General features: G+C 44.5%; 1 protein-coding gene across 2 annotated transcripts in view; it reads left to right on the forward strand.

Moving 5' to 3' along the window:
• The window catches only part of RECK (reversion inducing cysteine rich protein with kazal motifs), a 74096-nt gene extending 71041 nt beyond the window's left edge, over positions 1–3055 (forward strand). For both annotated transcript variants that reach the window (XM_059836192.1, XM_059836193.1), the window contains one exon: positions 1915–3055. In XM_059836192.1, coding sequence (XP_059692175.1) covers positions 1915–2130 — 216 coding nt within the window. In that variant the 3' untranslated portion in view covers positions 2131–3055. The remainder of the gene's footprint in view (positions 1–1914) is intronic.
• Positions 3056–16086: the final 13031 nt, after the last annotated feature.

Here is a 16086-nt window from a genome sequence, read left to right on the forward strand (position 1 = left end):
AACAAATGCAGCTCCGAGTTCTTACAGTACTTTCTTAGGAGCAGTTCAGAGCGATAGAAGCAAGGCTTTGGCTACGTATTGCATTATTATTGTCTCAGAGCTGTTGCTTCATTTTTACTTTCTGCTTGTTAACCTGTGCAAGATCAAGGAACATAATTCCTTGTCATTTTATAGTTGTTTCTAATAGTCTTGCCTGGCCCTGCTGACAGCACTTTACAATGAAGTCCCTTTGGAGATGAGGTGCTCTGACTGGTTCATTCTGTTACCTGACATGTTGATGGGTACTAGTGTGACATGAAGTTTACTCTGGAGAAGAGAAGACCGAGGGAGATCTAATCAACGCTTATAAATACTGAAGGGGTGGGCGCCAGGAGGATGGGGCCAGTCTTTTTTCAGCGGTGCCCAGTGACAGGACGAGAGGTCACGGGCACAAGCTTGGTCATAGGAAGTTCCATCTCAACATGAGGAGGAACTTCTTTCCTCTGAGGGTGGCAGAGCCCTGGAACAGGCTGCCCAGAGAGGCTGTGGAGTCTCCTTCTCTGGAGATACTCAGCACTCGCCGGGACGCATTCCTGTGCAACCTGCTCTGGGGGACCCTGCTCTGGCGGGGGTTGGACTAGGTGATCTCCAGAGGTCCCTTCCAACCCCTCTCATTCTGTCATTCTGTGAAGGATTTCACTTTGAAAAGGAAGGGGGGAGAAAACCTGCCCACAGTCTCTCTCTCATCTTTTACGTTACAAACAGAATTCAGGCAGGTCCGTTTCCTTGTTGTTTATTTTATATTGATGGCTGCTTCCCATCTCCATCTGATTTCTACAACCTCATTTTGCATGCTCAGGATTGCTTCTGGGAAGGGCTAAAATTACGGTACAGCGTGAGGGGATAGAATCACCGCCATAAACTTTGCCAGCTGCAGTATCTAATAGGGTAGCTGTTCCTCCAGCAGATACGTTGTGTGTATTTTGCTTGCCTGTGCCACGGGAGCAACCCTCTTATGTCCAACTCAGCTCCAATTTACATCTCCTTCTTTAGCAGAAATAGCTCAAAATGTTACCAAGACTTAGGAAATGAGGTCTTGAGCCTTGCCAGGCTGGTCAGCCCTCGCTCCATCTGCAGCAGGTGTTGTCAGATGCCTGGGGAGAGGAGGATGCTCTGAAATCAGAGAGGCCACCTGAAACCAGGGAGGAGCTGCTCATCTCACTGGTGACACCCGTTGCTGAGCTAGAAGTTCCTCAACTTTCAAAGCTTTGGGCGGCCAGATACTAAGTTTAAGTTAAAACTTCACCAGAGGCAGCTTCCAAAACTGTTAAAGAGACTTAGCGCTAAATTGATTCCTTTGCAGTAGAAGGTAAGGTGGAAAAAAATGGATTTTCTAACATAAATTCATAATTATCATCATGTAGGGGGGGAATGGAAACCTGGGTTTTCCCAGGTTTTGCTGTTACTTCCATTCTTCTCTTCCCTCTCCATAAAAGAAATAATTTTTCCCTGATTTGGAAGAAAAAGCCCAATAAGTAGAAAATCCTGATTTTTCCACTGTTGCAGACTTCAAGGCAGTATCTTGGTCAATCAGGAAAACAGACCACCGCTTTAGAGGTACTTACTTTAGTTATAATCTACTGTGAGCTTTTTGGCATCAACGTTCAAAACACATCACCCACGATAACTTGTATGTAGCTTCCTTCCTTCCCGTTTGCTACTACTCGGGGCCTCCACAGTAGTTTTCATAGTACCAAAGTCTATGATAAGAGCTCCAATATGTTTTCTAAGAAATACTCCCAAAAGTTGTATAAATCTTATGCGCTGATGGGAATAACTCAGATTTTCCTTCCAGAATTTTGGCATCTAGAAACACTTTTGCATTGGCATTTTACATGGCAAGAAGAGAAATAATCACTTTTTTTTTCCTCTTAGATTGAAGCCTGCAATAAAGAAGCAGAAAAGATAGAGTCACTGATAAATTCAGACAGTCCAACGTTAGCGTCACACGTACCGCTCTCAGCTCTAATTGCATCTCAAGTACAAGTTTCGTTTAGCATTTCTTCTCCTTCTGTTAAAGTGGCGCCTGTTCCGCACTCCCTGCTCATAAGCCTTCTACTCACCTTGTCCGGATTGATATATTCTATATAACTGCTTAGAAAATATGCATGAGTATTGCGGTATTTTATATTGTGAAGGACATTCAGAATTGTTGATCACTGAACCAGAAAACAAAAATTGTAGAAGATTTTGATGAACTAATATTTTTCAGTGAAGAACTAAAAGTATTCGGAATGTGAAAAGATGATTCTTTTATTCATTACTAGTCAGATGACCATTTCAGCACAATTAGATTGTTTTCCATTGATCTCGGAAACATAAAAATACTCTGGAAGGTTCTGACATTTTGGATTTATGATTTTTGCGAGAAGGGATCTTAGGATTTTTTCCAGCAGTGAACAAAATAGTGTTTTGAGCTTATTGAAAAATGTTAATTTTATATTATTCAGATGCATATCAGTGACAACAAAAAGCACGCACCTATTTTAAACACCATTTTTGGAAGAAACAAATTGCTGCTACTTAATTACCTTACCAAAAATTTAAGAGTTTATTCTCATGTAAATATTCTTTCCTATTTTATTATGAAGAAAACTAACCAGCCCTGGGCCTATTTCAGTAGACGTCTTTACTTGGACTAGTGAAGATTTGCAGGACATGGGGCTCAATGCTTGTGAAATGACAATCAAGCTCTGTATTAGTACCTGACTTCAGTGAAGAAATACGTTCTTTTTATAGTTTTGTACATTTCAGAATCTCATATTGGATGCAAAATTATAAAGAATCTCAGTATCTATATTTAAGTGCCATTTAAAATATTGCAGTATTTGCATGTTATCTAATGAAATTTATACTTTAAATGTTTATACAAACAGTATGTTTTATTACTTATTGTATTTTATGCACCTGACCTTAGCCTACATGAAGTATTTTATATCAGTATTACGATAGCCAACTTTTGAAGTATATACAGAAAAACTTATTTTTGCCAAAATGCTGAACTTTGAAAGAAAGCACTGAAAACTTTTTGAACATGTATGTTGTTGTAGCATGTTTGTAGCAATAATTTTCTGCTAAATCTTTTAAATGCAAAAGTATTAAAGCTTTTTATTTTAATAAAGCACTTTGTCACGTGTCCTTGTATACGAATGCACGTTAATTTTATAAATTCTGCGATGCAGCGCATATTTTTCTTTCTCTCTCTCAGCTCAACACTTAAAACTAACTGCAATTACATACATTCGTGACTCACACAGTTTAATGTTTCCAAATAAAGTACATCTCGAGGGGGTTTTGGGGGTGGTTTGTTGGGTTTTTTTACCAAATCTGTGTCCCATGCATGCAAGTTTACACTACGAGTGTCACACTCGATTAACTGTAGAAGAAGAACGCAGATGTCTTTATGGGACCCTCTTGGGTAAGGTTACAGTCTTCCACTTGGAAGAGACTTCTCTCCCCTAGAGCTGGAAATCTGCACAAATGGTAAGGACAGAACTGCTGCCTTATTTGTACCGAAACGTGAAGGCGCAACCTCCTCCACAGCAAACCGAGTGACTCGATGTGTATGCTTGCAAGCCAACAGAGTGAGTCTCTTTGAAACCTCCATCGGTTGCTTTTCTAAGCGTATCTCTGTTGTTTGTTGTCTCTTAATGAGTGAAAAGCACTCATATTTTAAGTGTTGTTGTACTCTATACATAGTTTCTGGGTACTTTTGGTAGATGAGTACAAATGCAGACCATCTTTGGAAGTGTTCTTGCCAAATAACTCCAGGAAGACTCATGCACATCATCATCGAAGTCCGGATACAAAAAAACTTGTTGGATATGTTGATAATCCATCTGTTTCTGGCATTTCTTCTGTGGATTCTGTAGAAACTTGGACACACGAGCATAATGAATGCATCTGAAAAGCTTTTTGACCTGAAATGGCTTAGATGATCTCACCAGAAACTGCAAGCAATTTGGACGGTTTATGGAATTCCTTATTTTTTCCAAATCACGAGCAAGCATCTCTTCAACATGTAGCCTGTTAGCTTGCCTAGCATTTAGCTGAAGCAATCTGATGCCTACTAAAATGAAAGGAATTATAGATGTCTCAAGAATTATATATATACAAATATATATATATATGCATCACACTGGAAAAATTAGTTAAGAGCTTAAAAACATACCTTTTGTGGAACAGAATATATAGTGACTTTTTTTTTAACAGCTGTGGAGATTTGCTTCAGTGAAAGATAATACCAAAAAAGTTGCCTCCATTTGAAATGATGAATCCGGAAAAAGCAGAATTTAAGCTCAGAGATTCTTGAATTCACAAGTAACTTGCTAGAAAAGAGTGAAGATTTTGAGCAGTTATGTTAAATATCTACAGAACCAATGAGACTTCATATAATCCTAAATTCTTGAACATAAGTCCAGCATCCAAAGTGTATGGGACTTCGGTTCTTTCTGCTGGATGATTAAGTATTTTCTAGGTTTTCTCAAGACCTCGGACTACCTCAAAGGAACGAAGAAACTATTTACTTACGGGTTTGAATTCAAATGAACTAGGACAAAGGATGGAAGAAACCAAGCCCAGTTTTACTTGCAAGTTACGGAATTTGAAACTAATGGGGACAAATTTGATACAGGTTTCAAAGGAGTTTTCCATGTAAGTGCTAATGATGTTGTGTCACCATCTGTGTGGAAATCGGGGTTCGCTTAAGAAGGGAGACAGCACAAGGGCACTTCAAAGCAGCGCGAGCCTGTTCATTGCTTTTGTAACAGGTCTGAGCTGAAACATTTACAAAATGTTATTCTCTTGCCTGCCGAAAACCAGAGTTAATGTCAGTAATTGGCTCTGGAGAGATGCTTCGGTTCTGTTTCAGTTTGTTTAGTTTGGCTCTTCTCAACAGGGTGTTTTAGACAGGTACACTCTTCGCTGGGTAAAAAACTGGCTGGACGGCCGAGCCCAGAGAGTTGTAGTGAATGGGGTGAAATCCAGCTGGCGGCCGGTCACAAGCGGAGTCCCCCAGGGCTCAGTTTTGGGACCGGTCTTGTTTAATATCTTTATCAATGATCTGGACGAGGGGATAGAGTGCTCCCTCAGCAAGTTTGCAGACGACACCAAGTTGGGAGGGAGTGTTGATCTGCTTGAGGGTCGGAAGGCTCTGCAGAGGGATCTGGACAGGCTGGATCGATGGGCTGAGACCAACCGGATGAAGTTCAATAAGGCCAAGTGCCGGGTTCTACACTTCGGCCACAACAACCCCAGGCAACGCTACAGGCTTGGGGACGAGTGGCTGGAAAGCTCCCTCGCAGAAAAGGACCTGGGGGTGTTGATCGACACCCGGCTGAAGATGAGCCAGCAGTGTGCCCAGGTGGCCAAGAAGGCCAACGCCATCCTGGCCTGTATCAGAAATAGTGTGGCCAGCAGGAGTAGGGAGGGGATCGTGCCCCTGTACTCGGCACTGGTGAGGCCGCACCTCGAATACTGTGTTCAGTTTTGGGCCCCTCACTACAAGAAAGACATTGAGGTGCTGGAGCGTGTCCAGAGAAGGGCGACGAAGCTGGTGAGGGGTCTGGAGCACAAGTCTTGTGAGGAGCGGCTGAGGGAGCTGGGGTTGTTCAGTCTGGAGAAGAGGAGGCTGAGGGGAGACCTCATCACTCTCTACAATTACCTGAAAGGGGGTTGTGGTGAGGTGGGTGTTGGTCCCTTCTCCCAAGTGACGAGTGACAGGACAAGAGGAAATGGCCTCAAGTTGCGCCAGGGGAGGTTCAGGCTGGATATTAGGAAAAAGTTCTTTACTGAGAGAGTAGTGAAACATTGGAACAGGCTGCCCAGGGATGTGGTAGAGTCACCCTCCCTGGAGGTATTCAAGGAGTGTGTGGATGTGGCATTGTGGGATGTAGCTTGATGGGCATGGAGCTGTGTGGTGTTGGGTGGGTTGGTTTTTGGTGTGTTGTGGTTTGTTGTTGTTGTGTGGTGTGGTGTGGTGTTTTTTTTTTTTTTTTTTGGTTGGACTTGATGATCTTACAGGTCTTTTCCAACCTTAGTGATTCTGTGATTCTGTGATTCTGTGGTAGCGAAGTGGAGACACCAGCAGTGTCTGTTTCTACGCCCCTGGGAGTGGATCAACCACGGGGTCAAATACCAGAGCAAGTTAAGAGCAAGGGGTTTCTGGCTTACGCTTTCTGCCGAGTTTTGAGTCTGGCGGGAGCTGGGATCTCTGAATTTCAGAGAATGTAGTAGTCAGTTCTGTGAGAGGGCATGAAATCGGCACTTGGAACCGCACTGTCACTTCATAGCCCCGCTCTTCTTTCATGGTCTAGTTTTATGCTACTTTTCCCGGTGTCATAACGTGGAGATTGGCACGTTTCTATCTTGACTGAAAGGTAAAGTGTTATTTACGCATCCTTACCGAGTTTCATGACACTTTTCCAGGTCTTCCTTTCACGCACAACAAAGTGTATTTCAAAACTTTGCAACACCACCACCGTTTCTAGGAAGCCCTTGGGAGCATTTACATGAGCAAACATAAATATGTGAGTGCTTTGTAAGACTGTGGCATCGCTGGTTTTTTCTTTGAAGTCTGGACTGTCAGATGAGCCTCTAGTCAAACCAATCCCAAAACGAAAAAAGCAGCATCTGCCATGGTTGTGCTAGACTTGACTGCACCTTCCTGCGTGATTTTGGAACTGGTGCTTTTATACAAGACCAGTAGCCCCAGCTGTTCCTTGTGGAGCACAAATGAAGGTCACAACCGCAGGTAACAGCTTTACCTGCTAGCAGTGGCTGCACCTACCCCTTCCAAGCCATTTGGCCTTCCGTGTAAACGGCTGCGCGCTGCTTGGTTTGGGCTCTTTCTCCCACTCCTCTCTGGGCTACAAAATTTTACAGAGCCCACTGCATAAGCCAAAGAGACTCTGAGCTTAAAACCAAAAACTCTCTTTGAGAAGGTGTCCAAGCCCCAGAAGGTTTGTTTCTCTCCAGTTACCTCACTACAGTAAAAATTATACACTTCTACCATTAAGTAGTACATCACTTTTACTAATTATTACCATGAAGCTGAAGGTTTCAGTTATGATATTTGAAGCTGATCAATTTTATACAAAGTCAATGCTATCAACATTTGCATTATTTGAGGCTGATTGTGTATGACCAATATGGTATTTAAAGCAAAGGGGAGTACTTTGGAAACTGAGAATCACAGAATAATTAAGGTTGGAAAAGACCTGTAAGACCACCAAGTCCAACCACCAACCCAACACCACCATGCCCACTAAATCATGTCCCGTAGTGCCATGTCCACATGTTCCTTGAACACCTCCAGCGATGGTGACTCCACCACCTCCCTGGGCAGCCTCTTCCAATCCTTCACCACTCTCTCAGGAAAGACATTTTTCCTAATATCCAGCCTGAACCTCCCCTGGTGCAACTTGAGGCCATCTCCTCTTGTCTTGTCACTTGGGAGAAGAGACCAACACCCACCTCACCACAACCCCCTTTCAGGTAGTTGTAGAGAGCGATGAGGTCTCCCCTCAGCCTCCTCTTCTCCAGACTGAACAACCCCAGCTCCCTCAGCCGCTCCTCACAAGACTTGTGCTCCAGACCCCTCACCAGCTTCGTCGCCCTTCTCTGGACACGCTCCAGCACCTCAATGTCCTTCTTGCAGTGAGGAGCCCAAAACTGAACACAGCATTCGAGGTGCGGCCTCACCAGCGCCGAGTACAGGGGCACGATCACCTCCCTGCTCCTGCTGGCCACACTGTTTCTGATACAGGCCAGGATGCCGTTGGCCTTCTTGGCCACCTGGGCACACTGATGGCTCATCTTCAGCCGGCTGTCGATCAACACCCCCAGGTCCTTTTCTGTGGGGCAGCTTTCCAGCCACTCGTCCCCAAGCCTGGCGCATTGCCTGGGGCTGTTGTGACCCAAGTGCAGGACCTGGCACTTGGCCTTGTTGAACCTCATACAATTGGCCTGGGCCCATCCATCCAGCCTGTCCAGATCCCTCTGCAGAGCCTAAACATCAATCTTTCTTAATTTTAGTGGGCTTTGCGCATACACTGCTAAATGGAAAAAAGTATGCGCATTTCATCTCAATACAGGAAATTTGTTACAGTGAGAACAATCAGTCACTGGACCAACCTCTCCAGGGATGTGGTGGAGTCCCCACAGCTGGAGGTTTTCAAGATGCGACTGGACACGGTGCTAGGTAAAGCCCCAAAAGGGCGGACCAGATGATCTGAGGTCCCTTCCAACCGGGGCTGTTCTACGGTTCCTGTGATTAAAGAAATACTTTCAGTCGCAATACATGGAAATTTTTGGTTTATTAAATCGCTTTCAGATCTTCTTATCTTATGAACACCATTAGGATTCATTTATCATTGTTTTCAAAATGACATATAAAATAATAACTATTATTTCCCACTTTAGACAGCTTTTTTCACAACATATACATTAAAACCTTTAGAAAATATTTAAATACTTTACACTGATCTAGGTTTTATTTAAATTATGAACAAGAAAATAGACTTCTGCGAGCATAACATAGCAACAGCTTTTATGCTCAGGAAGTTCTTTATCTTCTATGTGGACTCTCCCGCGCTCTTGGGGGGGGAGGAAAAAAACCCAAACCTTTACATTAGTCCATTATTCTCAAACTACTGGCTACTGTTCTTTAGAAATAGATCCATGTCGTTTAAGTAGATCTAGTTTTAGCACGTCACTGCTACGTAATCCTATGCAGTGACACCCCCCCTTCTGCATTCTTCAACACGAACAGAATTATGGTCAAAAACATACTCATTCTAGACATTCTGAAAGAGTCATACCTGAAGGGCAACAGTAAAAAGTTTAAAAGGCAAAAAAGCCCTTGTAAAAGGGTGGGGGTTCCCTTGCGGTTCCTAGGACATAAAGGAGAATAAAAAAGAAAGGATAGGCTTTCCTGAGGATGCAAGAACTCATGAAATAATGCAGTAACCTTATCGCCAGTTATATAAAGAAAGGTTGATAACCTTAAATTTTTCATTGGATGAGCAGAACTGTGCTCTTCAACATATATATGAGAGCACAGTTCTGATTATTATATATAGGTGTATATAATGCATCTATGAACCTATAAACAACTTTCAAATTTGTTTAATTAACAGATATCTGTTAATCAGATCTCAGTCTGTTCTTAAAACAGAACAAATCTATTCTTCCCCCAAAGTCTTCTCTGATTTGCTTTCCTCAAAGCTGGTTCCTGCTTCTTTTGGCCAGGTCCAGTAAGGAGAGTAACCTGAGCCAAAGGCTGCGGATGGTTCTGTAACTCCAACAGTACTTAATAATCCTATAGATTCTTGCTGTAAAGAGCCACCCTTGGGGTTTGGCCAATGCTTTCCGTTGTATTTGGCAAGGTTTCTCACTTTACTTCTTTGTGCTCGGCTCTCAGCATCAGCTGCAATATATGCAAAGGTTTTCCATTTGTTTTTTCAGTTCTGATTCTCCTTCTAAGCTAGCACGCTTCTAAAGCACTTCTGAATAATCCTAGAGGGTTAAATGATTTAATTAGCAGGTTAGGATATGCAGCAGAACAGGAGGGGTTTTTGCAAAGCCTTCTCCCCAGTGCTAGTGGGGTGGGTTTCAGATTAAAGCCTGCTCTTCAACTCCGTGATCTACAATTCTGCACTGTTCGCTGGCAGTGGAATGAGTGGATGCATTATTACTACTGTTTGGTGGATAAATTTACTTCTTAATTAATTTTTTAACTGCAGCGGCAGGAGTAACGTCAATAAATATATATAAAGCTATATTCACATGCACATATATACATACATACACATATAGACACACAGATATATACATGTATATGCATATAAATATCTTTATCTCCCAGTGCTCTGTATCAGGCTCGGTATCGGCCTCTTCAGGGAGCACGCATTTGGCCATTGTAGAGAATTTAGCAATTTATTTTAGAAAGAAACCAAATTTGGGGAGTTAATACTTCTAAATTTGGATTTCAAGTACAAGTGGCAAGCAAAGATGCAGGATCAGGCTGTTTGATTTGTTATGTAATTTATACATGGTGTTGTCTAGCTGTAAGTGTGCAAAAAGGTTAAAAAGATGTCTCTGCGTTGTCGCATTCTAAATGCCCATCAGCAGCGGTTCATTCTCCTCTGACTTGGAAACACTCTCGTCCCTCCTGGCCAGGGCACTAAGAGCAGCTTCCAAGTACCAGTGCAAGTGCTAACGTGAGTCAGGAGCAGCTATAGACCACCAGTTCAGTTCCTCTGGCATAAGAAAGTAAGTTTAAATACTTGCAGCCATTGAGCCAGCAGTGTGCCCAGGTGGCCAAGAAGGCCAACGGCATCCTGGCCCGTATCAGAAACAGTGTGGGCAGCAGGAGCAGGGAGGGGATCGTGCCTCTGTACTCGGCACTGGTGAGGCCGCACCTCGAATGCTGTGTTCAGTTTTGGGCCCCTCACTCCAAGAAGGACACTGAGGTGCTGGAGCGTGTCCAGAGAAGGGCGACGGAGCTGGTGAGGGGTCTGGAGCACAAGTCTTGTAAGGAGCAGCTGAGAGAGCTGGGGTTGTTCAGTCTGGAGAAGAGGAGGCTGAGGGGAGACCTCATTGCTCTCTACAACTCCCTGAAAGGGGGTTGTGGTGAGGTGGGTGTTGGTCTCTTCTCCCAAGTGACAAGCGACAGGACAAGAGGAGATGGCCTCAAGTTGCACCAGGGGAGGTTTAGGCTGGATATTAGGAAAAAATGTCTTTCCTGAGAGAGTGGTGAGACACTGGAAGAGGCTGCCCAGGGAGGTGGTGGAGTCACCATCACTGGAGGGTTCAAGGAACGTGTGGAAGTGGCACCGCAGGACATGGTTTAGTGGGCATGGTGGGGTTGGGTTGATGGTTGGACTTGATGATCTTACAGGTCTTTTCCAACCTTTGTGATTCTGTGATTCCTTGCAGAAACTGAGCTGTGCGCACTACCAGCTCATCTGAGTGCAAACTTCATCCCCATCAGATGGAGCGACGATGTGCTCCCCACTTGGCCAGAACTCAAGATCCAGTGAGCAGCCTGGCTGGTTTTTATGCTGGAAAACAGACGCTGTCCTAAACACATTCTCTGTGCCTGTATTAAATCTGTCAGGTTGGGCGTTTTGCTTTTTTAACAGCTTCAAAGTCTCAAGGTAAACTTAAGATTTTTCTTAAGTGCTGCTCAGCCCCATAGGGCTGGACTTACTGTGTCCCTGAACCACAGCTTTAGGAGCTCACTCGAGAGCCAGTTGAGTCAAAGAAGAAGATGTGAGAAATGCAAACACACGTTTCAAAACCAGACAAAAATAAAGCTATGGGATTTTTAACTCAGCTTAGAACAGTCATGAAGGCAAAGTAACTTGAGTTTTAACTTTCCCAAGCAAGATGGAGAGGCTGTCTGGCTGATCTCTGAATGCTTCTAGTACAGGCTAAGACAACACGGATCCTTAATTCCAGGGCTGGGCTACACAGGTTTTAGCAATAGTAGCACCCTCTGCAGCGCTCAGCAGAGAAATTGTCAGTGTCTGGTCAAGTAACTATAGTGTTGGTTGGAATAATGTGTAGCAGACGTGGCCTGCTCTGAGCAATGGAAAAGCAATCGGTTTAGATTCCCCATTTTCATAAATCTCATTCGATTGAAATTTGATTTTCCTAAAGGCACAGGATACCCCCACAAAACCATAAGTTGGCATTTACAAAGCTTTTATAACTGAAATTTCTAGGGGTTTTGGTTTGGTTTTTTACTCCCCAAAAGAAAAATATTATTTGGAATTGCTGATTATGTCTTCAGCTTATCGTTAACATACAGCACTACATAGGAGTAAATTATATGCCATGTCCCTTAATCGCTCCTCCTTGTTGCTGTGTGCTTTGCTGCAGCACAGCAAAGACCGTGGGCACAGCTGGAAAAGTTTAGCGAGTTTCTCCTAAGGTTCATTACAGTCATTTTAAGAACACGAAAATAGATGGCTATCTCTTTTTCCATATTCTTGGCATCTTTCCACAATTTCTATCATCACGTAGCTCCCCACCATTGTTTCCAGCTTATTTTTGGTTTTTCCGTTAGTTGCAGTAGCTGTGACTTTAACATTTACTTGCCAGTACAAATGAACCTTTCTTATGCAGCACTTCTTCTTAAAAAATTACAAAAAACTTTGGCTAGGTGGGTTTTACGGCAATTTGGAAAAACCTGTTCTTTAAATACAGAAACAAGTTTTTGATCTCCCCTTCAGCAGCGCGCACTCCTCTGACAACATTACAACCGTCTGTGCTCCATGAGTTGACTAACCTGATGGTACAGAATAAATAATGGATATCCCCCACATATCTGGTATGTATTAGCGTTACCTTTTTAACTGGGGGCACGCTAGTGTGTATAGAAATGTTTTATTGCCGCAGCAGCTCTCTTCCTGTGTCCCAGTAAAATAACATGAAAATTGCAGAATATTTAACTGAAAGTAAAATACCTACCTTACCTCCAACCTGCAATGCAAGCTTGCGTGTTAGCATTGCTGGTGTATCTGTGGTTGCGTGGCGCGGCGTATTCCGCTGTTGAAGCCCACATTGCAAGTCACGAATTAAGTTCACCGATTCTTTTTTTTTTTTTTTTAGGTTTTTTTTTTCCTCCAAATGAAACCCTTGCCGTGGTGCCATAACTTTCTGTTTGAATTCTGATGCCAGATGTGGACTTCCCCTGCTTATGATACACTGTGGGGGAAAAAAAAAAGGAATTCAGTTAGCTATCCAACCTCTCTTCCAGTGTTTACCTCAACCCAGCTAGCAATTTGTAATATGTATTTAAAACACGGTATCACAGTAAGAGATACCTCCTCCTTCTGTGTGGTACAAGGTTTGCACTCATTTTACAACTGATGACCACCGTAGTGTTAACATGGTATATACAGTTGTGACTCTGCTAAACACCCCAATAACAGCTCACCCGTGTTTAGCTCTTCAGTCAAAGCCAGTGAAAGGATGGTCTCTAATCAGATCACAAAACGTGTTAATTATGGAATATCGCCTTCCTAGCTTTAGAAGGTTGCAACAGGAGAAATGGTACAGGCAGAAAGAGTCAGAAGAATGAAACCAGAACGCTTATTACAAAAGCGAACAGAAAAGAGAGATGGAAACTTCCCATCCATACGCGATGTGATGGGGACGCGCCGTCACCAGCAAGCTCAAGCACGGACTTTTCAGCCCTGCTCTGGGCAACAGAAGAGCGAGGCAGCGCTGATGACACCACCAGAAGTTTGTAGCTGTAGTAACAGGGCAGGCAAGTTGCAGCGCGCGATGGGGAGGTAAGTTACAAGTCTCCCTGGTTAGTTAGTTGTGATGCCGAAGCAGCTGACGCAGTCTTGATTGTAACAATACCGAATCGTGTTACTCCATTATTTTGTCATTACTTTCCTTTCATAACGGTTGCCATTTTGCAAGTCTGCGATGAACTTCTCTTTTTAATCGTCAAATGCTCTCTAGTAGTGCAGCTGAACCTGAAGTTGGGTTAATCATTTAGATATTCAAACCATAGAGGTCTGCGGCTGAACTGGCCGTCTATGGCTCCGATACTGCCCATGGGGAGAAAGAGGCATTTTCAGGGTGAGTCATCTGATGTATTTTAAATACGGGTTGCAGGGCAAGAAAGATTGCGCTCTGGGAACGCCTGTCTGGTCAGGGGAGAGCTGCTCTCGCTGACCTAAGGAACAGGGCACGGGATATCTCCTCAACATCAGTACACCTAAGCAGGATGCATGTCATATTATTCTTAGAATGATTTTTAGCCAGATTTAAGCGTACTGAAAAATATGCGAGTCTGATTACTAACATGCATCCCTCATGTTCATGGAGAGAAGTTTCTCTTGGCAAGTGTTTAAAAAACTTCAGAGGCAAACACCGCGGGTGTGGGCAAGGGCCGGGGACTCAGAAACTCTCTTTGACCTTTTCGTGTCTTTGTTATTGCATCAAGGACATGTGTAGTACAGCAGCATCGCTTGAAGCACAAAATGTTGCCCTTACTGTGGCCCTTCTTGCTGTGATGGCGTAAGTCATGATCCGTTATACCGCATACTCATTTTCTGGTACGCACTTAGAAGCAGCACACTCGCACTTGCACTCAACGAGTAAATCAAATAGAATAGAAAATACCCACATTAATAAGCAGACTGAGTTAACATCACTGGAACAAACTCTGGAAATGAACGAATTATTCAGTACTTGTTCTCAATGCCGTAATAAATTACCCAAAACTGAATAGTTCACCCAACTTTCCTTTGTACAGCACTGTTGTACGTGACATGACATGACCTGATCCAGATGAAGATAAAGGCATCGGCAGCATGCACATAGCAACTGTGCCATCCCGTGATGCTCTCATTTTTAACAGCAGAGTAGATGTTTCATACCAGACCACAGCAGGAACATTTATTCTTAGTAAATGCATGTGCAGCTGCTGCTGATCTTTGATAAAGTTTTACTGCATACTGCAATGGACATTTAATCACACTATTATTGAGAGATGCCAGTTTTCCAAGGACACATTCATAATCTGGCAAAAAAGCCAAAAAGGTTTCTACGAATACATAAAGAGCAAAAGGAAGACTAGGGAAAATGCGGCCCCTCTGCTACATGCAGCGGGGGGCTGGTGACACAGAATCACAGAATCACTAAGGTTGGAAAAGAACTGTAAGATCATCAAGTCCAACCATCAACGAAAAAAACCCCACCACCATGCCCATTAAGCCATGTCCCACAATGCCATGTCCACACGTTCCTTGAACACCTCCAGTGATGGTGACTCCACCACCTCCCTGGGCAGCCTCTTCCAGTGCTTCACCACTCTCTCAGCAAAGACATTGTACCTAATATCCAGCCTGAACCTCCCCTGGCACAACTTGAGGCCATTTCCTCTAGTCCTGTCGCTTGTCACTTGGGAGAAGAGACCAACACCCACCTCCCCACAACCCCCTTTCAGGTAGTTGTGGAGAGTGATGAGGTCTCCCCTCAGCCTCCTCTTCTCCAGACTGAACAACCCCAGCTCCCTCAGCTGCTCCTCATCAGACTTGTGCTCCAGACCCCTCACCAGCTCCGTCGCCCTTCTCTGGACACGCTCCAGCACCTCAATGTCCTTCTTGTAGGTAGAGGCCCAAAAACAGGACGCAGACAAGGCCAAGGTACTCAAGGCCTTCCTCACCTCAGACTTTACTGGTAAGACCGAGCTTCCAAAATCCCTCTGAGACCAGAGGGGAGGAATGTAGCAGGGAAGACGTACTCCTCCTTGGTGGAGGAGGACCCGGTCAGGGCACATTTAAAGACGGTGGACACACACAGGACCATGGGCCTGGAGGGGTTGCATGCATGAGCATGGAGGGGACTGGCAGATGTCCATGTGATGAGGGGGCTGGAGCATCTCACACATGAGGAAAGTTTGAGAGAGCGGGGACTGTTCAGCTTGGAGAAGAGAAGACTCGGGAAGAGGCGGGGAATGACATCAATGATTGCAGACAACACCAAGTTGGGTGGGAGTGTTGATCTGCTGGAGGGCAGGAAGGCTCTGCAGAGGGATCTGGACAGGCTGGATGGATGGGCTGAGGCCAATTGTATGAGGTTCAACAAGGCCAAGTGCCGGGTCCTGCACTTGGGTCATAACAACCCCATGCAACGCTCCAGGCTTGGGGGCGAGTGGCTGGAAAGCTGCCCCGCAGAAAAGGACCTGGGGGTGTCGATTGAAAGCCGGCTGAATATGAGCCAGCAGTGTGCCCAGGTGGCCAAGAAGGCCAACGGCATCCTGGCCTGTATCAGAAACTGTGTGGCCAGCAGGAGTAGGGAGGGGATCGTGCCTCTGTACTCGGCGCTGGTGAGGCCGCACCTCGAATGCTGTGTTCAGTTTTGGGCCCCTCACTCCAAGAAGGACATTGAGGTGCTGGAGCGTGTCCAGAGAAGGGCGACGGAGCTGGTGAGGGGTCTGGAGCACAAGTCTTGTGAGGAGCGGCTGAGGGAGCTGGGGTTGTTCAGTCTGGAGAAGAGGAGGCTGAGGGGAGACCTCAT

This window comes from Gavia stellata, chromosome 3 (assembly GCF_030936135.1).
Source record: "Gavia stellata isolate bGavSte3 chromosome 3, bGavSte3.hap2, whole genome shotgun sequence".
Taxonomy (NCBI): domain Eukaryota; kingdom Metazoa; phylum Chordata; class Aves; order Gaviiformes; family Gaviidae; genus Gavia; species Gavia stellata.